At 40.2% G+C, this 25,103-nt stretch overlaps 1 protein-coding gene across 2 annotated transcripts; it reads left to right on the forward strand.

Moving 5' to 3' along the window:
• The first annotated feature begins 727 nt into the window (after positions 1-727).
• On the forward strand, positions 728-23,896 carry Ampd1 (adenosine monophosphate deaminase 1). 2 transcript variants are annotated; one of them, XM_046458284.1, is made up of 16 exons: positions 728-764; positions 2,287-2,298; positions 6,113-6,293; positions 7,673-7,838; positions 10,343-10,508; positions 14,533-14,752; positions 15,665-15,794; positions 17,189-17,383; positions 17,645-17,776; positions 18,525-18,688; positions 20,582-20,708; positions 20,891-21,054; positions 21,913-22,033; positions 22,696-22,869; positions 23,054-23,164; positions 23,738-23,896. In XM_046458284.1, exons 1-16 carry the CDS (start codon positions 743-745, stop codon positions 23,894-23,896), a joined length of 2,244 nt encoding a protein of 747 aa, XP_046314240.1. In that variant the 5' UTR covers positions 728-742. The 2 variants fall into 2 exon arrangements, with proteins under 2 accessions (XP_046314240.1, XP_046314239.1); XM_046458283.1 differs by lacking the exon at positions 2,287-2,298 and having other exon boundaries at positions 743-764.
• Positions 23,897-25,103: the final 1,207 nt, after the last annotated feature.

Consider the following 25,103-nt stretch of genomic DNA (forward strand, 5'->3'; position numbering starts at 1 on the left):
GTTCTTAGAGCCACTCCTGTGCTCAGTTACCGAAAGCTGAACATCCTCTTCGATCACTAGAAATCACCTTGTTTTGTATTCTTTACAATACTTAATATGATGTAAATGCTATTCAAATAGTCCCTATTCTATATTGTTTAGGAAATAATGACACAAGAAAGTCTGTACATCCTCACTTGAAATTATCCTAGGTTAGGTTTTCAAAAGTTGTGTGAACATGCTTGTGTGTGTTAGTTCCAAGGACTTGATGAACATTGTGGCATATTCACCAACCACAGAAAACTGTCCTCTTTATGGGAAATCCTGGGGATCTTGACTTTTCGGAAACCTGGAAGACTTCATTGTGTTTCAATAGAAAATAACCATCCATGGTCACATCATCTAAGAAAACTACACTCCAAAAAATAAAAGAATGAGCTTCGGGAGGGGAGGGGAATACACTTGATGAAAATCCAATCTGCAGGAAGATGCGGAAGTGAATTCCAAAGCAATCCCCCTGCAGATATCTTTTCTAAAATCCCCACATAAAGACTGAAGGCTTCACCTGTTTTTCACTGTCAATTGCCTAAAGTTATAAATAGGTCTGAAGCTCATCTCTCTCCTTTTAGCAGAGAAGGTCAGGTTACAGGGGGTAAAAGCAAAATAATAAAGTGTGTGTCAGGGTGTTTTAAAGTGTCAGCCAGCCATCCCCACATCTCTTCCTTTCTACTGTGCTATCCTAGAATCGAGGATTCCAGCAACAATGCCTCTGTTCAAACTTCCAGGTAGGTGTACAAAAGTGTTTGGATAACTCATTTTTTTTTAATTCATTTGCAACCCTTCCTTTAACTGTTACATCAGCTTTGATGATCCTTTATTTAAGATTCCCAATAGCTTTAACAATACATGTTAGAAAGAGGCAAGACATTTTCAAGCTTTGTTTGTTTTTAGTTTGGGGAGGAGGGTAATTTTCTAAAATGGCATCTTTGATGATCCCTTAGAAAACTGTGAGATAGTTGATATCTACTCTGCTAGTCTAAACAAAATCTGTACAGTCCAGTTCTGAGAAGGGTCCTACACAATATTTCTAGCTAAAAATCATGAGCACAATGTGAATTTTAACCCAATCTGGGTATTCTGATGGTTCACATTCCGGGTTTGTACACAGAGTAATTTAAAAACTAATAATGTTATAAGTATTTCATTATAAAAGCAATGCATGTTTCATAGGAAATAAAGATAAAATTATATGGATAAATGAAAGTCATAAACACTCATTTACAAAAATTAGAAAGTAGTAACAAGAAAAATATCACCACAGTCCCATTACCCCCAAAATATGCTCTTAACATTTTAGTGTTTTTCTTTTCAATCTATTTCCCATGCAAAATTAAAGAACCTTTTTAAAAACACAGTGATCTTTATATTATGTATGTAATTTTTTTAGTCCTTTGTTTGGCAGGATAATGCTTTGGCGTACTGTTATAACTTAACCACTTTTATTATGGTGTTTCAAACTCTTCCTTAACACCATTTTACATGGCTGTATAATATTCTAATTTTCTTAGCTAATCTCTTAGATTCTTTATAGTTTTGGGTAAGTATAAATGTGCTCTGACAATAATTATACCTAAAGTTTTTCCTGTGTTAAATGAGAATTTTCACTGGATTGCTTCTCAGAAATGACTATTTGGTAGGTGTTACTAAATTGTTTCCCAAAAGAACTGTTTTAGTTTACCTTCTACCAGCATCATATGAGAATATTTTTTAATTCACATTTTACAAGAAGTACTTTTTTGGGCTGGAGATGTGACTCATTGGTGGAGCATTAAATGCATGAGACCCTGGATTCAATCCACATCACCACCAAACAAACAAACAAAAAGCCTTTTTAAGATTATACACAAGTATTTAAAGACATATTAGAAGCCAGGCGTGGTGGTGCACACCTGTAATCCCAGCAATTCAGGAGGCTGAGGCAGGAGGATCACAAGTTCCAGGTGACTTGCCTAGTATGTGCAAGTCCCTTGGTTCTATCCCCAGTACCACAAAAGAGAGAGAGAGAGAGAGAGAGAGAGAGAGAGAGAGAGAGAGAGAGAAGAAAAGGAAATGAAGAGCTATATGATAACCATCTTCCCAGCATTTCCTAAGACAGCAAACTTCAAGTAGGCTAAAAGACTGAGCTGGCATAACTCCTACCACCTTGTTCCTGTGCCAACCAGTGTTTTCCAAAGTACTGGTTAATAGCTACTATGATTTCTGTCAGTTGTTCATATAATGAATCTTGTTTTATTTTATTTCATACAGCGGAAGGAAAACGTGAGTATCTTGGACGGTTTCTCCTGCTATTTTGCCAGAGTATCAATTTAAAAATGTGATACTATTTCTTAATTCATAAACATGGTTATTTTTCAGCAGTGTTTATTAAATGATTCCCTCGAAAGTCAATAAAGATAAATAATGACCACAGATATCCCCAAAAAGTAGCAAATGAACTCTTGGATTTTCTGGATTCCAAAAACAAAACAAAAACTCTGATATTTTTCAAAGAAAACTTCACTGGGCACTTATTTGATATTTTAAAATAAAAGACACAACCAATTTAAAAAATTTAAAATAAATAAGTAAATAAAAGACATAGATTAGCCAAAGGGACCTATTGAGTCAACCCCAATGCAGAAAAAAATTTTTGTGAATTTTTGTGATTAATTAAAATACAAACTTATTTTAGATAAAATCATAACCTCATTGGATGTTGCCCTCCATCTCCTATCTTGTCCTTTTGCTGACTGGATAGTAGGTCTGCCTCTGGGTTCCTCTGTGAGATAACATGTGGCAGATGAAAGATCTACTACCTCATCTCCCACACGTGAATAAGGCACTGCTGAGAAATATACATGTTTTTCTGAACCTGGTGGGTGGAGAGCAAGCATGACATTCCTTTTCTCAAGAGTCTTGCACTCCCTGTGTTAATAATAATGATCTCCAATTTCTGGATGGTACTGTGTAGCTTTTAAAGTATTTCTTGTTTAATCTTGACAACAACTCTCTGAAGTGGATATTATTGTTATTAACATTCTCCTTTTATGATGATGAACACTGAGGCTCCCAGTGATCTTTTGGTTTGCCCAAGGCCACCCAGCTGTCACAGTCAATTTTTCTTATTCCTAATCCAGTATTCTTTCTGCTTCACCATTGTACTATTTTTTTTTTTCCTATTCTCTTGTCTGTTCTCAATCCAGATGTATCTGTCAAGACATTGTCACTCGGTCTGGGTGTGGTGATGCAAGCCTGAAATCCCAAAGACTAGGGAGGCTGGGGCAGGAGGATTGCAAAGTCAAGGCCAGACTCAGCAACTTAGTGAAGGCCTAAGTAACTTAATGAGATTCTGTAGCAAAATCAAAAATCAAAAGGGCTCAGGGTGTGATTCAGTGGTTAAGCACCAGTACCAAAAAAAAAAAAAAAAAAAGACATTGCTACTTGGATGTTCTATTATCTCTAACAACTTGCTCAAAAAGAAGTCAGTAATTATCCATACAAACCTGAGGGGATTATTTCTCCTTTACTTCCTGAATTCAAGTTGTCATTAAATCTTATCTGCTTATCTTTTGAAATACCAGTTTCACTCTTTCCTTCCCACAACTGCCACTACTCCCAGAAGTATTTTTGATGGGAGAGCTCTTGAGTTAGGGATTAAATTTCAGCTGTGGTTGTGTGAAGTCATCAAAACAACTAGTTGATTCAGTGGAAGGAAATAGCGACCATATAATTTTGGGTCATCATATAAACTACTCGAGAATAGAATTTCTACTTTTCAACTGCTTGTAGTGGTTTAGGGAGCCATAATCTTAGTAAAAACAATAATATTTAAAGATCTGAAACTGTCGGGTATGTGGTGCACACCTATAATCGCAATGACTTGGGAGGCTGAGGCAGGAGGATTGTGGGTTCAAGGCCAGCCTCAGCAATTTAGTGAGGGCCTAAACAACTTAATGATATTCTGTCTCAAAATAAAAAAATAAGAAGGGCTAGAAATGTAGTTCAGTGGTGAAGTGCCCCTGGGTTCAATCCCTGCTATAAAAAAGATATGTATGTGCCGTCTCAGATAATGAATACTTGTTCTGGAAGAGCCAGACATCAGCAAATTGGATCTGGTCTCCGGGCATTGGTTCCATACCGTCCTTCCATAGGTTGTTAGCAGCATCCCCACAGACCCTGCATGACAAGCTGTTTGCATCATCATCCTCATCCTCATCATCATAACTGACTGGTCTGTTTCCATTTGCCCTTCATGGTGCATGAAGCCTCTTCTAACTCCTGCTTGCCACTCATCTGTGAGGTGCACATGCCTACTTGTGATGCTTAGGAAAGAATGATGCTATTTCTGGGGATCAACTGGCAGTGAGGCATTCTTAGCCATCAGATATACTTTCTTAGGGCACCATTTGTTTCTTCGTGGATCATGATGCTTGCCAAAGAACTAACAGCTTCCAAAGATGCTTTTCAGTTTCAGGAAGTGTTTGAGTTTAGTGAGGCAGAGAGATGCATGAAGTTCAGCCAACAGAGTGAGCTTCTCTGTTAACTCTGCTGTGACAAATCAGGATTTTAAAACTCGCTAACCTGACAGTGGTGCTGAAGTTATGAGTGAGTTACCATCGTTTCTAAAGAAGGCTTCATTCTAAACAAAGTCATATCATTTGCCATTTCCTTAATAGCCCAAAGCTAACCCTAAATACTGAATGTGTGTTTGACCAATGTCACCAAATTACATCATTCAATTTAATCAGGTGCTTTATTTTCCTTAAAGTATTTCCACATTCATTAACTTACTTGGTGTCACAACAGCTGTGCAAGGGAGGTTCAGTAGGTATTAGTGTCCTCACTTGACAGATAAGAAAACTGAAACAGAGGAAGAAGGAGGAGCTGGTAAGTGCAGAGCAGAGCCTTGAATTGATTACATTTACTTAAGTCAGAATTGGAAATGTTGCCTTTTGGAGGCCTGCGTAGACATTGGTGGCCTGGAGAGATCTTTCTCTTGCCATCGGATGAGTAATGTTTCTGTCTTCTACTATTGCCTCAAATAGTTAATGGTTTACCATTCTCATGACTCCTTACCAGCTCTTTTTGGAAATACCAAGAGGCTTTTACAAGCATTACAAGTGATGACAAGTCAAATGTAAACAACTGGGTATCTGGAGAGAATTTAACAGTGGAATTTAACAGTGAAGCAGATACTTGATGATCCTCACTACTCTGAATGACGAAGCTGGTTCTCTTATATTCTAAAGGTTTTAGAGTCATCCAGTGCCAGGCTGAGAGCCACCCTCTCCCCTGATTTTAAGAAAGGGAAAAGTAAGGCATGTAAAAGCAAATTGGTTTTCCAAAGGTCATTCATTATGGAAGGCCATGGCCACAAGGAAGGGAAGTCCGAACATATGGTAATAAATTTTGGTGGCTCCCCTCTCCCACATAGCAGCATGTCACCAAATTGTTAGGATTTGGGGGACAAAAACGAGATTTGGTGTGTGAGAGAAACACAATCTCTGTCTTAAGAAGATGAAAATTCTGCTGGGAATGTAGCTCACCGATAGAGCACTTGCCTAGCACGAGTGAGGTCCTGAATTTAATGCCCAGCACCAAAACGAAGAAGATGACATTTATTTCTTAGGACTAACAGATTTCCCAGTGATTGCTGGGGTCATTGATTCTTCTTAGGAAAATCCCTAAAGGACCAACAACCATATCCACATCTTCAAAACCATCTGTAAGACCACTAGCCTCATGGGAACAACTGCCACTTGGTCACTATGAAATCCAATTTAGCCCTGACAGCAACAGGCAATTTTCCATTAAGTGTTGGAGCTACGAGAGCACAGTCCCATCTTTAGGACCCTCCAGAAATGTGCTGTGAGAATCTGACCCATGTATCTGAAAGCAGATTTCTAAGCTGCACGCCCAGAGAGATGCACTAATGGAGAGTAAGGCCCAAACTCTGCTGTGTTTCAGCAACCCAGGTTGGAGAGCAGGGAAGCCATGCACTCAGTACAGTCTTGTGCCTCGCACCTAGCAGAAACTCTCAGATTTTTTTGAGAAAAGAGACTTGAACCCTCATATATAAAAAAACCTCTTTTAGAAATCGATGACGCGATGCGTAGTTTTGCTGAAAAAGTGTTTGCCTCTGAAGTCAAAGATGAGGGAGGCCGTCATGAGATCTCTCCCTTTGACGTGGATGAGATTTGTCCAATTTCTTTTCACGAGATGCAAGCACACATATTCCACATGGAGACTCTGGCCACCTCTACAGAGGGCAGGAGGTAAGTGGCGTGGGGGGACTGCTTAGTACCTGAGCACAAGGAATTGTTCAGATATAGTTCAGTCTGAACAATGGTTCAACTCAGAGAAAGAACTCTGCCAGAATTAGAAACTCTCTCCCGACCCCATTCACTGTATTTTAGGGTGAGAACCAATGACAGAGAAAGAAGAAAGCAGTGAGCCCCAGACCCTCACCCACATCTCCCTGAGTCGAAGCCTCAAGCTACCTATGCAGTTGTTCCAAACCAAAGTGGGCCAACAGCTGTCCTGAATTTACTTGGCCTATATGCAACTGTCACATAAATTGGAACTCACGAGGCTACATCTTCTCCCTAGCCAACCTAAGTGTTATGTTTCCTGACCTGAGTCTTGCTTCCAGCCAGTCTGACAGCTTCTTGGCCTTAGGGATGCCGCTCTCCATTCCTGCCCTCTGCCCTGCCCATTCTGTGTTCAAATGCATATTTATTGCCTCTCCCGAGTAGTCTTCAGAGATCCCTCTTGACAAAGTCTTATTTTCTTTTACTTGAACTACCCTGGGATTCACTGTGACGACCTGCCACACTTTAGTCCTCAAACCTACACTGACCACTTAGCTGGAATTCCCACTGTTCAGCCCTTCCCTCATCCCACAGCCCTATCCTGTGGTCTTATGTCTCTTAGGAAAAAAAAACAACAAACCACCTCCTCTGGCATCACCCAAAGAACCTCACACAAGGCTTGTGTTAAATTAGAAACTCAATAAGTATTTGTTGATTTGAGGAAATAATATCAATCCAGGTACTGTGCTAGGGATTTTATATACATACATGTCACAGGGGGGCTGGGGCTGTAGCTCAGTGACAGAGCATTTGCCTACCATGTGTGAGGCACTGGGTTCAATCCTTAGCACCACATACAAATAAAACAAAGGCATTTTGTCCATATACAACTACGAAAAAAAATTTTTAAATAGGAAATCAATCTCACAGAAATTCTCTAAGGTAGCTATTACTGCACCACTTCCCCCCCCCCCCCCCGGAGATGGAAGCTTGAAGAATTTAAGAAACATGAGCAAAGTGACACAATTCGTAACTGTTAGCCTGTGCTCATCGGAGCACTTAGACTCCCTCTTCTGCTGGGAGTGGACTACCTGGGAGGAATGGTGTCATGTTCCCTAAGGGCCACTGTTCTGAGAAACACCAAAAGGAGCCCTTGTCAGGTGTCTTCAGTGACATCTTCTCCCTCTATACTTGTATTCTATTTCTGACACCTAATCCAATTTCTAATTTTCATTTTTTGTCCTCAAAATGAAATAGCATAATGAAACATTCATCTATTACAATGAAAAATCCTGATGAAGACTTCACTTTAAGTCCTCTTATTTTTAAATTTTTGAACCCAGGAAAAAACGTTTCCAAGGACGGAAGACCGTTAATTTGTCAATTCCAATAAGTGAGACATCTTCCACCAAACTGTCCCACATTGACGAATGCATTTCTTCATCTCCAACCTACGAGAACGTGCCCGATTTTCAGAGAGTGCAAATCACGGGTGACTATGCCTCTGGGGTGAGTTGTCCTTGCCACTCAGACAAAGCTACTGGGAAGCCTCTCCGCTGGGCTCTTAGTTTCTCACCTTCTCCCACTTCCTGTTAAAGAAGGTGTCCTCTCATCTGTCTTTTGTTCTACTTCGGGGTAGCACTTCCGTACTAATGTGATATGTTTTCTATTCCTGTAATACTTTTATCATCCCACATGGTTTTTCTCCTCTGTGTCCTTTGCTTGTGTGGAGAACATGGGCAGTGCATGTGCCCCAGAATACACTGGACAGATTTTGACAGCAGGACCAAAAAGCAGCAAGGAGAGATGGTCAAGTCTCGCTGATGACTCCCTAAAACAGGAAAGGGAACCTCAGGGAGGCACAGGGAGCTCTAGGGGAAAGACGGACCCAAGGGAAACCCAGAATGGAGCAGGCAGCATAAGCATAAACCAACAAAGGAAAAAGATCAGGAGAAAGGGACAAATGAAGGAGAGGTCAGAAAAAAAAAAAGAAAGAAAGATGAGAAAGAAATTAGAACATTCTAAGGGACTGGTTTTTTTTCTTTTTTTGGACCAACTAAATTCTCCAGTTTCATGGTAAATGCTTACGCAGTAGATTACGCTTGAAACAGGAATAGTAAGTGCATGTTAATAACAACTTGACCTGTTTGTCCTATCCAGAACAGTTGGTCAATTAATAAATCTCTGCTGCACAGACTTGCAGTATAAGTGTCATATTGGCAAAACTGTTATTTAGCCATGGGTCTGTGCTCCAAATATAGCTTTAATGACCAGTCCTGAGCCCCCTTCTCATGTAACTGACCCAGACAGGCTAAGTCCTAAGATACTAAGAAGTGACGCAGCAATGAAATGCAAACCGTTCTTGTTTATTTTTATTTATTTATTTATTTATTGTATAACATAAGATGATCTGCAAATGGCAGGGTTTGGGACACTAAAGAACTTAAATGAAACATTTAATAGTGGTAAGTACATGTGAAACACAGTTTGAGAACTCCAGAGTTCTCAAATTACAAGACAAACTTGATACCCATGAGTTTAGCAGAAATGTAAGCAGAAATAAAAAGAAAGATGGGAAGATTAAAAGAAAGATGGAAGGAAGGACAAGGCACACAGATATCAGGGAGTAACTGCTCCTCCTTTGAAAGCTAGAGGGCACCTGAAACTTGGCTTGCAGTCTGTAGGACACGTTCTACTTGGTGGCTGAATATAGCTAAGCCACTGAACAACTCCCCCTGGCTGTGGGCTGTACCCACACCAGTCTTCATCCTTGGAATGCAGAGAGGTAAAGGGGGAATCAGGGTTAAAGACCTAAGGCCTTAATCCCTGATAAACAATTGATTCAATTTATTTATTTATCCATTTATTTTGATTGATTCAATTTAATTTGTCCTCATTCAGCAGCCTCTCAGTGCTGGGCATTGTATGATAAGTGAGGACAGAAAGGTGAATAAGAACCAGCTCTGTCCCCGAGGACCTGACAGTCTGGTGGGCTCTTTGGTGGCAATGGAACAAGTATACCATTGGGAGCAGACCCCCAGACCTAGCAACTGGGCCAGATTCTTCAGCACATCTTTAAAAATACTTGAACTGATTCCTATATCTCAAACCATAGGGAACAAGCTTTTGTTTGTCCCAGGAGAAAAAGTCTTTGGACTCCAATTATGATCATTCAATGATTTCCAATTATACTGCCTGCGCAGGGCTGGCCCAGCCATGGGTTAGGGGTGGGGAAGGAAAATGGACCAGGTTAGGAAATTTCCAGTGGCTCTAACAAAGCTTTACTTTGGAAGTTGTCTAGTTTCAGCCAGAGGTAAGGTTCTCTTTCAAATTATCCACAGGAATAACTTGTTACAGGATGATGTTCTGATCCATCAGTCGTTGCAGAAGGCAGTACTTGAGTGATAGGGTCTGAGGGATTTAAGACACTGTATTTATCCCAAAATATTTCCCTGACTGAACAAGTGGTTCAAATTCTCACGATTAGAATTGCATTGTCTTTCAATTGAGAGATTGTCTTCAGAAGTCAATCTGAAGGAAAAAGTATATACCATGGAAGGAAATAAATATATACCATGTTAGAATGAGTTCTTTTAATCATATTTGTAGGATAAGCATTGTGATGTAGCAAAAGTCAAAAACCAAAACAGGGGATCTGGGGTTGAGAAAGAAATTAGAACATTCTCATGGTAGAGCATTTGCCTAGCATGGCAAGGCCCTGGATTTGATTCCTATCATGCCCCCCCCCCAAAAAAAAAAAAACAAAAAACAAATATAAGACTATAAGGGAAAGACTCACAGGACTGGTATGTTTTGGTGGAGACAAGTTAGAAAAACTCCCAGACCTGCTCCTGGAGTGGACCCAGAATCCAAATCTATTCAAAAACAGGGGGAAGGAAGGTGAGGCTCATCATGGCCTCCAATACATAGGTGAGCTGGGAGGTGCCAGAGATAAGCTCCACCCACCATTTAGATTTTTACAGGACTCTGATGCTCTGACATTTTCTTGGCAGGTAACAGTTGAAGATTTTGAAGTGGTTTGTAAGGGTCTGTATCGGGCATTGTGTATACGGGAGAAATACATGCAGAAGTCATTTCAGCGGTTCCCGAAAACCCCTTCCAAGTACTTGAGGAACATTGATGGTGAAGCTTGGGTAGCCAATGAAAGCTTCTATCCAGGTAACTTATTTTCTTATAAAATGAAAAGGAAGCCGGGCACAGTGGTGCATGCCTGTAATCTCAGTGGCTTGGGAGGCTGAGACAGGAGCAATCTTAGCAACTTAGAGAGGCCCTAAGCAACTCAGCAAGACTCTAAATAAAATATAAAAGAGGGCTGGGGATGTGGCTCAGTGGTTAAGCACCCCTGAGTTCAGTCCTCTGGACCAAAAATAAATAAATAAATAAAATGAATAAGGATATATTCTTTGATTTAACTACTAAATAGTAGTACATTTAAACTATGCCCCTAGATTGCAAGTAATCCAGTCTAAAAATATCATAGTCCTCTCTGGCTCCATTCTGCCTGCTCCCCACATGTCCAAAATCACTGGATTCAGTTTGTACAGCATCTCTTTAAACCTGTTCTTTCTTACCTAATTTAGGTCTATATTTCTCCTTGTTTATTGTGGTACCTTCCAAATTACTCCGATACATTTTAATCTCACATTCTTTCAGTTCATCCTCACTTTTGAAACTCTGTCTCAAAATAAAAAACAAAACGGGCTGGGGGTGATGCTTAGTGGTAGAGCATCCCTGGGTCCAATCCCATTACTGCTGGTGGGGGGAACCATACACAGATGTGAGCACTTCCTCTTCCTGCCGGAAACCTTCAGCTGCTCTTGTTAACTTCAAAGTAAGTCCAGTCTTGAGCCTGGCACTCCAGGCCTGTGGCCATCTGGCCTCCAACTGCATTTTATTTGTTTCTTTTTGGACTTGCCTGCTCAACCTATCTCTAAACTTCTTGTCCTACTCTACCCTATGCACTCTTCGTTATAGTTGGAAGTATTGCCTGATCTTCGTGTAGCTCAAGACTTTCTTGCTCCTGGACAGCTGGGCTGTTCCCTGTCTCCAGATGGCCCTTCCCCTTGCTAACTGACCCTGTGTCCCAGTGTGTAGCTCCAACCTCATCTTTCAAGACACAGCCCAAATACTTCATTTCTTACCTGTCTCTGACCTTTGGATAGAAGTGAACTCTGTGTTCTGAATTTCTATAGCATTTTATTTGCGTATCTCAGTTTTAACTTCCTACCTTTTATGTAAGTTAAATGCAGATTTTTTTTAATAGCCAGCCTTTGATAATTTTAGATTTCTATTGTGTTACTACCTGTACCATACTGGATTTAACCAATTTCTACTTTCAGGCATTTGTATTTCTGATTTTTAAAAACTTATTTCCAACAAGGCTACAATGAATATCTTTGAGAAACTGTCTTTAGGATTATACTCTAGAAATGAAATTTCTAGAGAGGCAAGTATGTTGGATTTTTTTGACCTTTCAAATCGTCATATTATCAAAGATCTCAAGTTCTATGAGCTCATCTCTGTAATCGTGTTAAACATTTGTCCACTTTGGTGACTCATAATATTGGTTTGCCCATCCTCTACAATATTGACCTTTAGAATGGTTATCTTGCCTGTGTAATTTCTCTAATATACTTAAATATAAAAACTATAAAATTGTTATTTAATATGGCCACATATTGTTTCCCTTCTTTGGTGTTTCTTATATCCCAGTTTTTTTTTCTTTTTTTAAACATTTTTTTATACCTTTAGTAATTTATTTATTTCTACGTGGTGCTGAGGATCAAACCCAGGCCCCGCCCGTGCTAGGGGAGCATTTGCTGAGCCACAATCCCAGTCCTATCTCCCAGTTTTGAATAGGAAATATTCAAACTTCTTCCTCCTCCACCCGCCCCTAGCTCCCTTCTCCCCCCCTCCCCACCTCCCCTCCCCTCCCCTCCCCTCCCTCTCCCCCTCTCCTCCCCTCCCCCTCCTCCCATTGAACTTGGTACTTTACCACTGAGCTGTATCCCCAGCCTTTTTTATTTTTTATTTTGAGACCGGGTCCTGCTAAGTCACCAGGGTCTTGCTAAATTGCTGAAGCTGACCTCAAATTTGCCTCAACCTCCTCAATCAGTGGGATTACAGGCAAGTGCTACCATGCCTGGCTAATCATGATAGGCTTTATTATTTTTGTCACTCCGACTACTTTAGGCATCATTTGCAAAGAGGAGATTTTGTGATGCCTTCCTTGGGCACAGCATTACACAAGCATGAATGACCATATTGTTGAAAATAAAGGAGTGAGTGCTTAAAAATTGTGCCAGTGTGGAATGTATCCCGGGCCTTCTTAGGCTGAAATTGTCAGCAGTGGAAAGAAGGCAACATTTACCCACTTCCTCTTTTTTTTTTTTTTTTAAAGGGAGAGAGAGAGAGAGAGAGAATTTTAATTTTTTTTTTTTTTTTTAGGCAGACACAACATCTTTGTTTGTATGTGGTGCTGAGGATCGAACCTGGGTCCCACACATGCCAGGCGAGCGCACTACCGCTTGAGCCACATCCCCAGCCCCTACCCATTTCCTCTTTTCTAAGTTCCTTTAGCAGAAATTATATGTGCTTTAAAAGGTGGTAAACATAATTAAAATTATAATTCCTATAATAAAAATTGATTTTATTTCTCCCTTTATATTAAAACCACTTTAGAAAACTATTCTGTATGATACTATAAAGATTGATACATATCATTGTACATTTGTCAAAATTCATGGGGTGTACCAAACCAAGAATAAATCCTAATGAAAACTGTGGACTTTCAGTCATAATGACAAGTCAATGTAGGCCTGTCAATTATAACACTTGTTACATAATCTCTACTGCAGGATGCCAATAGTGGAGGAGGCTGGCCATGTGGGATGAGGGTTGGGGATATATGAAAACTGTACTTTCCATTTAATTTTTCTGCTTACCTAAATCTGCTTCTAAAAAAATTATTAAATAAAAAATACAATCTAAGTCAGACATGGTAGCACATGCCTGGAATCCCAGGAACTCAGGAGGCTGAAATAGGAGGATCACAAGTTAAAGGCCAGCTTCAGCAATTTAGCAAGACCCTGTCTCAAAATAAAAATTCCAAAGGGCTAGGAATGCCGGGCGTGGTGGGGCATGCCTGTAATCCCAGTGGCTTGGGAGGCTGAGGCAGGAGGTTTACAATTTCAAAGCCAGCCTCAGCAACTTAGTGAGGCGCTAGACAACTCAGTAAGACCCTGTCTCTAAATAAAAAATACAAAATAGGATTGGGGATGTGGTTCAGTGGTCCAGTGCCCCTGAGTTCAATCACCAGTACCAAACAAACAAACAAAAAAGGGCTTGGTTGTAGCTCAGTGGTAGAGTACCCCTGGGTTCAAGGGTAACCATCCAAACTCTTTCTTAACTGTGGTTTTACCTTTGCTTTTATGCAATTCTTTTATTTTATCATTTATTTATTTATTTGAGATGGAGTCTCACTCATTGTATTGCCCAGACTGGTCTTGAACTCCTGGGCTCAAGCAATCCTCCTGCTTCAGCCTCCTAAGCAGTTGGGACTACAGGCATATATCACCGTGTCCAGCTCTTTGCAATTATTTAACAGGATAATAAAATGCTCTAAACAGGCCAGGTGCGGTGGCACATGCCTGTAATCCCAGCAGCTCGGGAGGCTGAAGCAGGAGGATCACAAGTCCAAAGCCAGCCTCAGCAAAAGCAAAGCAATAAGCAACTCAGTGAGACCCTGTCTCTAAATAAAATACAAAATAGTCCTGGGGATGTGGCTCAGTGGTCAAGTGCCCCTGAGTTCAATCCCTGGTACCTCCCCGCCAACAAAATGCTCTAAACAGGAAGCCTATAATGACCAACTTCAGTAAAAAATTAAAATTATTTAAGTTGTATATCAGTTACTTTATGTGAACTTCTAAATAATTCAAAAATTATTCTTATACTAGATGAAACATTATTATTATAGTCATTTTATACTATGAACTTAATCATCTTTGAACACATAATGTGAAAAAAAATTATTTACTGGATAAATTAAATACAGTTGGATAATTATAACTTATGAAGTATGGGATGCCAAACTAATGATATATTGTAGTTTTTCATATTTTGGTTACTTTTACATGGTCATTCATCCTATGTGCTGATATATTACTCTGTTTTATTGAAAAAGTCTTTACCCCTCCTCCGAAGAAGGGAGAAGACCCCTTCCGAGCAGATGACCTTCCAGCAAACCTGGGCTACCACCTCAAAATGAAAGACGGTGTGGTTTACATCTATCCTAACGAGGCAGCAGCCAGCAAGGATGAACCCAAGCCATATCCTTACCCAAATCTGACCGACTTCTTAGATGATATGAACTTTCTGCTTGCTTTAATTGCCCAAGGACCTGTGTAAGTTTTTTAGTGAGACCTAACAACCAGTGCTACTATTATTAACAATAAGAATACATTTTTATCAAATGCTCACTCTGTTCAAATACTATATTAAACTTTTGGTTACCTTATTTCTTTGATTTTTCACAAATGCTCTATGAAGCATTTTTATAGTTTTATATGCTGAAACTTTGTAGAGTTAAGTAACTTATCTAAAGTCAGGCAGATGGCTGAAAAGGGATCTGAGCCCAAATCTGCTGACTGCAAAGCCAGGGCTCTCAACTTTTTTTTTTTTTTCATGATACTGGGGATCAAACCCAGGGTTTACATTCCCTGAGTTTATCCCTGAACAACATCCCCAGACCTTTTTACTTTGAGACAGAGTCTCACTTAATTGCTGAGGCTGGTATTACAAGTGTCTGCCCTATGCTCAGCTGGGACCATTAACTTTGGACAACACTGTCACCACTGATATTAAAATGCCTTCCCAAGTCCTCCCTTGTGATTATGTCCAACTTTGATGAAAAACTGGAGCTCAATGCTTTTTTTTTTTTTTTTCTTGGTAGTACTGGGAATTGAACCCAGGGTCTTACACAAGCTTGGCAAATACTCTGCCACTGAGCTACATCCCCAGCCCTTTTTAAAACTTCATTTTGAGTCAGGGTCTGCTGAAGTTCTCCAGGATGGCCTTGAACTTGTGATCCTCCTGCCTCAGCCTCCCAAGTAGCTGGGATTACAGGCATGTGCCAAACGCCCCACATGGAACTCAGTACTTTTCAGTGAGATTAACTGTACAGAAGCCTGAAACATTTGTTCTAATATTTGTTTCCTTTGGTTGATAAGGGTTCTGATGATTTTGAAATTGTGATTGTTTTCTTTTCCTTTAATATTCGGACTGTTTTAGAATTACGTGATCTTTATTTTTCACAGTAAGACCTATACCCACCGTCGCCTGAAGTTCCTCTCTTCCAAGTTCCAAGTCCATCAGATGCTCAATGAGATGGATGAGCTTAAGGAGTTGAAAAACAACCCCCACCGAGATTTTTATAACTGCAGGAAGGTAAAAAGTTTAGATACTCAGAGATAATTCCTGGCAAAAACATTAATCCAATGATTTGTTGAAAAGGGCAAGAAGAACACTATTTTCTAATTAATCAAAATTTTCTCAGGTTTTGTGGATTTTTAGTGAAAGCAGAGAGACTATGTCTAAATTACTATTTGTTCCAGAGAAAGATATACCAAACTCTTAGCATAAAAAATTATAAGTGTGTGTGTGTGTGTATGTGTGTGTGTGTAGTGCTGGGAGTCAAACTCAGGGCTTCACACACTTGAGGGAAGCATTCTACTTAACATGGGCAGGACCCTGGGTTTGATCCTTAGCACCGCACTTATCATCAAAAACAAAAATAAGAAAAACAAAAAAAACTTCACGAGTTAAAATTCTAGGATTTACAAGATCTTCCTTCTAGTTATTTTTCTTCTGCTTCCTGAGTTTAAACTTTGGGGGAAGTAACTAAATAATAGTTTTTGAGTTCCAGTGTCCTCATTTGTAAAATTGGGAAATATATCTGCTCAAAACAGCTTCTGTGAAATTGTGAATACCCAATGAGCTAATGACTGTGAAAATCAATCAATTAGAAACACTTCCAGTATGTGTTCTGGCAAGTTAAATGATTGGCAGAAAGTAGGAATAGGAAACATCTGAACAAAAATTTAGGCCCAAATCTTCAGCTTTATGTCTAATTTTGGACAAATAAATAATCTGTCAAAACATCATTTTATAAACTGGGTACAGTGGCCTAGTTTATAATTCTGTAATCCCAGTGACTTGGGAAACTGAGGCAGGAGGATTGCCAAGTTCTAAATCAGCCTCAGCAACTAGCAAGACCCTCAGTAACTGAGACCCTGTCTCAAAACAGAAAAAAATAAAAGAGTTGGGGATGTATCTCAGTGTTAAATCACCTCTGGATTCAATTCCCAATACCAACAAAATAAAACAAACCCCAAACATTTCATCTTATAAAATCGTACTTATAAAAATATCTGTCTCATAAACATCATCACTGTGCCATAGCCTCATCATTTCAACCCTATCGTCTTTGGAGAGGAAAGCTATGATAGCTACATTACTTCTAACTGTATTTCTGGGGTGGAGAATGGTCCCCAAGAACTCTGTGTGGGTCAAATGTGGAAGTATATTGGATGTAGGCATGCACAGGAGAAGCAAGCACTATGACTGCATCTAGTCAAATCTTATACATCCTTGCACAGGCACAGAAAGGGTGAAAACGGGTTCTTTATTGCTGGGTCACCTCCACCAGCTGTCAGCTCCTACCACCAATATTTATTCCATTCTTCTGCCACAGTGGGATTTGCAGGCACCATAGCCTCTAACAGAGTAGTAGTATAACTAAAGCTGATTGCTGGTTTTTCTTTCTCTGAATACGCACACAGGTGGACACCCACATCCATGCAGCTGCCTGCATGAACCAGAAACATCTGCTGCGTTTTATTAAGAAATCTTACCACATTGATGCTGACAGAGTGGTCTACAGCACCCAAGAGAAGACTCTGACACTGAAGGAACTCTTTACTAAATTAAAAATGCACCCATACGACCTGACTGTTGATTCTCTGGATGTTCACGCTGTAGGTGAACATATCTCAAAACCCCACATATCTTTCTCCTATGACTCTGCTTCTCACTGTCCTCTCAATTATGTTGATTTACCACCCTTACAGAAAGCCACTTTTGAAGTTCACTCACTGTCTGTCATTTGTCTCAGATTTCATTCTCAGAGCCCAACCCCTTCCCCTTTTATCAGCTCCCTGTTCCTCTTGGCCATTCCCTAGCACTCTGTGTCCAGACAGCTGATAATCTTACGGTTCTACTCCTGTCTCTTGATCCAGGGGCGCCAGACATTCCAGCGTTTTGATAAATTCAATGACAAATACAATCCTGTGGGAGCCAGCGAGCTAAGGGACCTCTACCTGAAGACAGATAACTACATTAACGGAGAATATTTTGCCACTATCATCAAGGTGAGGAAGAACCAACTGGATCTTTTGGGGGGAAGGAAGGGGTGTAGGGGATGAACCAACTGGATCTTTGGGGGACAATGGGGGGTAGGGGATGAACCAACTGGATCTATGGAAACTGGCATGGCTCTTGAGGAAGGAGGGAAGGGAAGATGTGGTTCCTTATCTCTGGAGTCGAGTCCTACCCAAATGAATGCAAGTATTTCTTCTGAAGCAGCCACTCTAATAATTTTAATAGACCTCTATTAAAGTTAAGGGTGTGGCTTGGGGATTAAGGACCTGGCCTTTCCAGGCTTTGGGTGCAAATTTAGGAAGAGCTGGGTGCTGGGGTGCAAATTCAGGAAGAGCTGGGTGGGAATCCACACTCATCCTCACGATGCCTGTGTCTTAGGGATCACGTGGAGTTGGGAGCAGTGTGTTTTGCGGGGAGAGGAAATATGAAGAGCTGCATTTCTTTTGCGGGCACCTCAGATACCTCATCACCTTCAGTCTGACTTTTTTCTCTCAGGTCTCTGTCAGGTTCTACGAGTCTTTTATCCTCACTGAATTCTCCTCCTGAATTCTGAGAGCCATTAGATCTTCACTGAGAAATATTTTCCAAAATATTTTTTCCTTTTATGTTTGTTTATTTGTTTTTAACATTCCCTCCATTCTTCTTAGTAACCATCTCCTCTCCCTAGATCCCATGGGCTTAGACCCCTGAGGGGCTGGTGGGAATCTCTGGCTTTGGATTCCTGTTTTGGCTTTGCAGGAGGTAGGTGCAGACCTGGTGGAGGCCAAGTACCAGCATGCAGAGCCCCGCCTGTCCATCTATGGCCGCAGCCCTGAAGAGTGGAACAAACTCTCCTCCTGGTTTGTCAGCAACCGCATCTACTGCCCCAACATGACATGGATGATCCAGGTCCCTAGGATCTAGTATGTACCTGCCCATGGGAAGCCTATAGCCTGTTCCCATGACCTGCCTCAGCGGCCCTGCTTGAACAAGCAACATGCAGACCATGTAGACAGAAATCAGCTTTGTTGAAGTAGCACCTCAGTACAGGGCCCTGGATGCTTGGTTCTGTCCACTCTGGGTACAGCACTGTTGACCACATACAGGAATTAGAAAGAGCATTTCAAGTTCAATATTGGAACCAGAATCTAAATAAGCACCAAGCCAAAAGAAGAACTGTGTACATTTCAGTGGATACTTTCTTTCTCCTGGTCTCCTCTGTGTCCAGTTCATTCTTTCCAACATTCATCTGTACTGGGATGTAGCTGTCTTGTATCAGTATTGTGACCACGGTCTGCTGATTGTCCCACCCACATGTGAACGTGCTCAAGTTCTCCATGATCACATGTTTTCCTTCAAGAGTCCCAAACTGGTATTGCGGAGGAAGTGAGGAAGTAGGCTCCCTTTCAGGCCACACATCATCACTCACTGCCTTCAGGGATAGTTTCTCTTTCAATAGGTTCAGTATCATTGATGTTTTATCTAACTTACTTGTTTATGTGTTCTCTGGCAACCTCCCAGGTGTTCTGTGTGCCCTGTGGCACTGCAAGAGTTTTATCCTGTCTCTTAGGCCAAAAAAAGTAGATTTTTGACAGGGGTAGCACTTTCCATCTAATACCATTAAGGTAGCAAGGCAGTAGAGTATGGTGATGAGGAGTACGCACTCTGGCTCCAGACTGGCTGTGCTTGAATGCTGGTTCTACCACTTACTAGCTGTGTTACTTAGGCAAGTTACATGACTTCTCTGTGCCTTTGTTTCATTATCTCTCAAAAGGAGTAAAAATAGCACCTATCATTTTTATGAAGATTGAATTAACTGATATTTCTGGCCACTTCTTAGAACAGCGGCTGGCATATATAATTGTCTGTTGTTACCATGGATCAGAGAGATTCTTTTTTAATTTTTTTTTTAATTTGTTCTTTTTAGTTATATATGACAGTAGAATGTCATACATACACGGAGTATAACTTCCCATTCTTGTGGTTGCACGTAATGTGGAGTTACACTGGTTGTGTATTCATACATGAATGAAGGAAATTTATGTCCAATTCATTCTACTATCTTTCCCATTCCCATCTCTCCTCCCTTCCCCCTATTTCCTCTTGTTCTATCCAGGGAAACTCCATTACCCCCCATTGTGAGTCAGCATCAGCATATCAAAGAAAACATTTGGCCTTTGGTTTTGGGGGGATTGGCTTATTTCACTTAGCATACTAGTGTCCACTTCCAAATGCCATAATTTTATTCTTCTTTGTGGCTGAGTAATATTACATTGTGTAGTACCACAGATCAGAGATATTCTTTTTTAAAAATTTATTTTGTAGTTGTTGATGGACCTTTATTTTATTCATTTATTTATATGTGGTGCTGAGGATCGAACCCAGTGCCTCACACATGATAGGCAAATGCTCTACCACTGAGTCACAACCCCAGCCCAGATCAGAGATATTCTTGATCACTGTTTCATGCTCACCAACTTGTATACCTTGTACTTGTATAAATAACTGAAACTTTGCTCATTCTCTATCTGGATGTAACTGTGAAGGCTTAGTTTTCTTACCATAGAGGGTTTGTAGAAGAGAAGGTCTAGAAGAGATGGCACATAGTCTAGAAATACTTCCTCTGCCTATCCCAAACTGAACCCCTCTTTATGGATAAGCAAGAAAAATATATGGGAGTGGATGTGGGGTGAACATTCCAGTTCTTTTTTTCTGTACATGGCATTTGATCCTCTGGTTCTCTCATATGGGGGCCATCAATTCTAAAAAAAAAACCTTCTCCTTTCCTTCTAATTTCTCTTTATTCTTGCCTCCAGTGATGTGTTCCGATCTAAGAATTTCCTCCCACACTTTGGAAAGATGCTGGAGAATATTTTCCTGCCGGTGTTTGAGGCCACCATCAACCCCCAGGCTCACCCAGACCTCAGTGTCTTCCTCAAGCACGTAAGCATGACCTTTCAGGCCTTCATACTGCTGTTCATAAACCAGTCCCCGGCCTGGCCAAGAATAATTCTTGGTGCTTATCTCTTTACGTTTGGTCCTTGTCTTTGGAACTGAAAGTTTATCTGAACACAGGGACTCTGCAGTTGGACTGAACCCACTGCATGGCTCACTTTTCCTGACAGATTACTGGCTTCGACAGTGTGGATGATGAGTCCAAACACAGTGGTCACATGTTTTCCTTCAAGAGTCCCAAACCTCAGGAGTGGACGATGGAAAAGAATCCATCTTACACTTATTATTCTTATTACATGTATGCAAACATCATGGTGCTCAACAGCCTGAGAAAGTAAGTACCAGAGAGCCAGGACTGGGGCTGGGGGTGTGGTTCAGTGGCAGAGGGCCTGCCCTGCATGCAGTGAAGCCCTGGGTTTGATCCCCAGCACCCCAAAAGAAAGAAAGAGAGAGCAAGGGGTAGGGGAGGAGGGAGGGAAATAAAACTGCTGAAGAAAGGGCCTGTCTGTCACAGCTCTGTCCTCATGCATCAGCCCTCCAAGGTCCTCCACAGATTCCAACTCCAGTGTGTCCCATTGACCCAAATCAGAGTTTCTTTTCTTTAACTGGTTCTTCCATTTCTTTATTTATTTAGGGACAAAATTAGACATTTTTGGTGACTTCAGTTAACTTTCACAGTTCCTTTTCATTAGAAGTTTAGGAATTTATGTTTATCATTGTGCAACTTATTATAAAACTCCTTATTTTTACCTTTCCTGTTGTCTCTGGATAAGGAGTAGAGGAGGACTATAATGGATTGTGTATGGTGCTGGGGATTGAACCCAGGACCTTACACATGCTAAGCATGTATGTGCTCTACCACTGAGTTATAGTCCCAGTCCCTAATGGAGTTCTTTGGAACCATTTCCCCTAAAGTGTAAGCACAGAAATGCTGAGATGGTGGTGCTGGTACATCTCCTGTTGAGACTGAAGATGTTTCAGTTCAACTATTAGTTACCTCCTGACTTCCATATCCTTTGCTACCTCTTTTTTAAAAAGTTTGTATTTAGGAAGAATTAAGAAGTTGAATTGGGATTGCCAGTTTTGCTGAATCCTTTGGATGGCTGCTCTCTTCCAGAGCATTTCTACTGAATTTTCTTGTAAACCAGTCTGCCTGGAACCTACAACTCCTTTGGCAATTTTATTTCTATAGGGAACGAGGCATGAATACATTTCTGTTCCGTCCCCACTGTGGGGAAGCTGGAGCTATCACCCACCTCATGACAGCATTCATGATAGCAGACAATATCTCTCATGGCCTGAATTTAAAAAAGGTAAGTTGGAGACTGTTCTTAATATTAATTTTTATCATGGATACAGAGGTGTCTTTTTTTCTCCCTACCGTATTTGATTCCAGCACTGGAATCAAATTCAAGAGAGCATAAAAGATTTTTGAGATTATTGAGTGTGATTTATTCTATAGAGAGAAGCAAAGGCACTCACATGATTACCTACCTAGTTGCCATCAGAGATGAGTTAATGCAGATCTCCTGACTTCTGGTTTACAACACTGAAAAGGGATAATTCAGGGGTGGTTTGGCTTACCTTGAGTTACTTTTTGCCAGATTTCTTGTTGTAGCATGCTTTAAAATGTCTCTTGTGAGAGTCAGAACTTCCGTGTGGCTGGGGAAAAGTAGGTTTCAGGGCGAAGTCTTTTGAGCTTTAATTGCCTAAGACCATCTTACTTAAGCAATTAAAGTTCAAATAAACAACTTGGTTTGACTCAATGCTTCTGAAAATGTACAATCCAAAATATATTTATGTTGGATAGTACTTACATTGAAACACTAGAATCCTTCTTTTACTAAGAGTTTAAAGAGCAGGTGATAATTCTGTTGGAAGCTGAAGTTCCACATAGAACAAGAGATTTTAAAGTTTCTAGTTTCTATTCCTCTTTCACTCTCCTTAAACTTGTTTTTTATCTTTTTTTTTTCAGAGTCCTGTGTTACAGTACTTGTTTTTCTTAGCCCAGATTCCCATTGCTATGTCACCACTAAGTAACAACAGCCTATTTCTCGAGTATGCAAAAAATCCTTTTTTAGATTTCCTCCAGAAAGGGCTAATGATCTCACTATCTACGGATGACCCGATGCAATTCCACTTCACCAAGGTACACAAGTGGAATGTTGAGCAATACAAGAACATTTTCCTCAATGGTTATTTCCCACCCAAAACTTGAAAGTCAATCAAGGTGCCTTGTTATTCTCTTCGTGCAAGATGCATATTATTTCTTTTATTAATGTATTCTTCTCTCTCTCTCTCATTTTCTTTTACTTCATGTAAATAAACTGCAGGAGCCCCTGATGGAAGAATATGCCATTGCTGCACAAGTCTTCAAGCTGAGTACTTGTGATATGTGTGAAGTAGCAAGAAACAGTGTTCTGCAGTGTGGAATTTCTCATGAGGTAGAACTGTCTTTGATTGGCTACCCTTCTGAGTAAAGGGTCTGGTAACTTGAATGTTGAAATATTAGAGAAACACATGTAGAAAAAATTTTCCAAGCCAGAAGTAGTGATGTGGTGACTTGGGAGGCTATGGTAGGAGGCCAGCCTCAGTAACTTAGCAAGACACTGTCTCAAAAATAAATAAATAAATAAATAAATAAATAAAAATAAAAAGGGCTGAGAATGTGGCTCAGTAGTAAAGCAACCCTGGGTTAAATCCCTTGCATCCCCCACCCCCCAAATTTTTTCCCTCTACAAACCATATGCATTTGCTGTGGATAGAAACAGGGACTAGAAAAGATTATTCTATCTCTTTGGCCATACCTTGGGTAAGGGAAACAAAATTGCTCACCATTTCTTAATAGATTATGCACATTGAAGCACTAGTGAGTGCTTGTAATGGTTTACTTTTTTTTTTTCTTTTGCCTGTGGCCAACATAAAGGAATAAATTTTTGTGGGAGATTCTGTTATTGTTTATAACAGAGGTGGTGGCGAGGGGAAGAGACAACATTCTGCTTCCTTTTCTTTTATAGGAGAAAGCAAAGTTTCTGGGCAACAATTACCTTGAGGAAGGCCCTAGTGGAAATGATATCCGGAAGACAAATGTAGCCCAAATCCGCATGGCCTATCGTTATGAAACCTGGTGTTATGAGCTCAATTTAATTGCTGAGGGTCTTAAATCAACAGAATAAAATAAATAAACCAATACTAATATGAGTGAGATTTTTGTTGTAGAGTTTAAATAATAATAGTACCAGTTATTGAGTTCCTACTATATGAAAGACTGTATCAGATGTTCCACTGGTTTTATTTCATTTAATCTTTTTCACAACTTGAAAAGGCAGATATTATCTACATTTTGGGAATGTTAATAAAATTAATAACCGACATGGGGGTAGGAAAGATGGCGGAATGAGCCGAACATTATTACCCTAGGTACATGTATGACTGTACATATGGTGCAACTCTACATCGTATACTACGAGAGAGAGAGATAAAAAGCTGTGCTCTGTCTGTGTACAATGAACTGAAATGCATTCTGTTGTTATGTATAACTAATTAGAACAACAGCAACTAAAAAGATTAATAATCTGCCAAGGATACACCTAGTGAGGTATAGCAGTGGGGACCTAGATTTGTCTTACTCCAGAGTTTTCATGAGTTTCAGGCAAAACAGTTACTAAAGCTACACAATAAAACAAAACAAAAAAACAAGCAAATGACTTGATATTGGGAGAATATAGACTTTTGCTTTTATAGAATTAAGCCTGATTAAGGCTTTTAGAACCCTTAAAAAGTCCTTTGAAATGACACAGACATTACTACCCTGTGTACATGTACACTACCCCTGTGACTTTGTACCATGTACAGCCAGAAAAATGAAGAGTTGTGCTCCATTTGTGTACAATGTGTCAAAATGAATTCTTCTGTCATGTATAACTAATTAGAACAATTTTTTTTTAAAAGTCCTTTGAGGGGCTGGGATTGTGGCTCAGCGGTAGAGCGCTTGCCTAGCACCACCTGGTGGGGTCCGGGTTTGATCCTCAGCACCACATAAAAATAAAGGTATTGTGTTGTGTCCATCTCTACCCCAAAAATAAATATTAAAAAAAGTCCTTTGATAGCATTCAAGTAAACAGTGGCTTTCTTAGACAAAACCAGAGCAGATATGCTCTAATATAAAAAATTAGTACTTATATAAGTTATTATACTCTGGGATAATTTATCTTACAAGAGGATTCTTAGCTTACCAAGGTAAGATATACATTTAACGTTTCAGAAACATGCATGTTACTCAAGGTCAGGTAGAATTTCGGTTAGCCAGATGAATACCACATGTTTTCTATACACACAACCTTGTTGCCATCTGGTGGCTGGGCTGATATTTCATTCAGCTTA

This window comes from Marmota monax, unplaced genomic scaffold (assembly GCF_021218885.2).
Source record: "Marmota monax isolate L192 unplaced genomic scaffold, Marmota_monax_Labrador192_F-V1.1 WCK01_AAM20220418_F8-fsc00087, whole genome shotgun sequence".
Classification (NCBI taxonomy): domain Eukaryota; kingdom Metazoa; phylum Chordata; class Mammalia; order Rodentia; family Sciuridae; genus Marmota; species Marmota monax.

Coding starts and splice junctions, on each gene's coding strand:
- Ampd1 (XM_046458284.1), top strand. CDS start 743: ATGCCTCTGTTCAAACTTCCAG. Junction 14,753..15,664: donor TTAATTGCCCAAGGACCTGT/GTAAGTTTTTTA, acceptor TATTTTTCACAG/TAAGACCTATACCCACCGTC. Junction 17,777..18,524: donor ATTTTGCCACTATCATCAAG/GTGAGGAAGAAC, acceptor TTGGCTTTGCAG/GAGGTAGGTGCAGACCTGGT.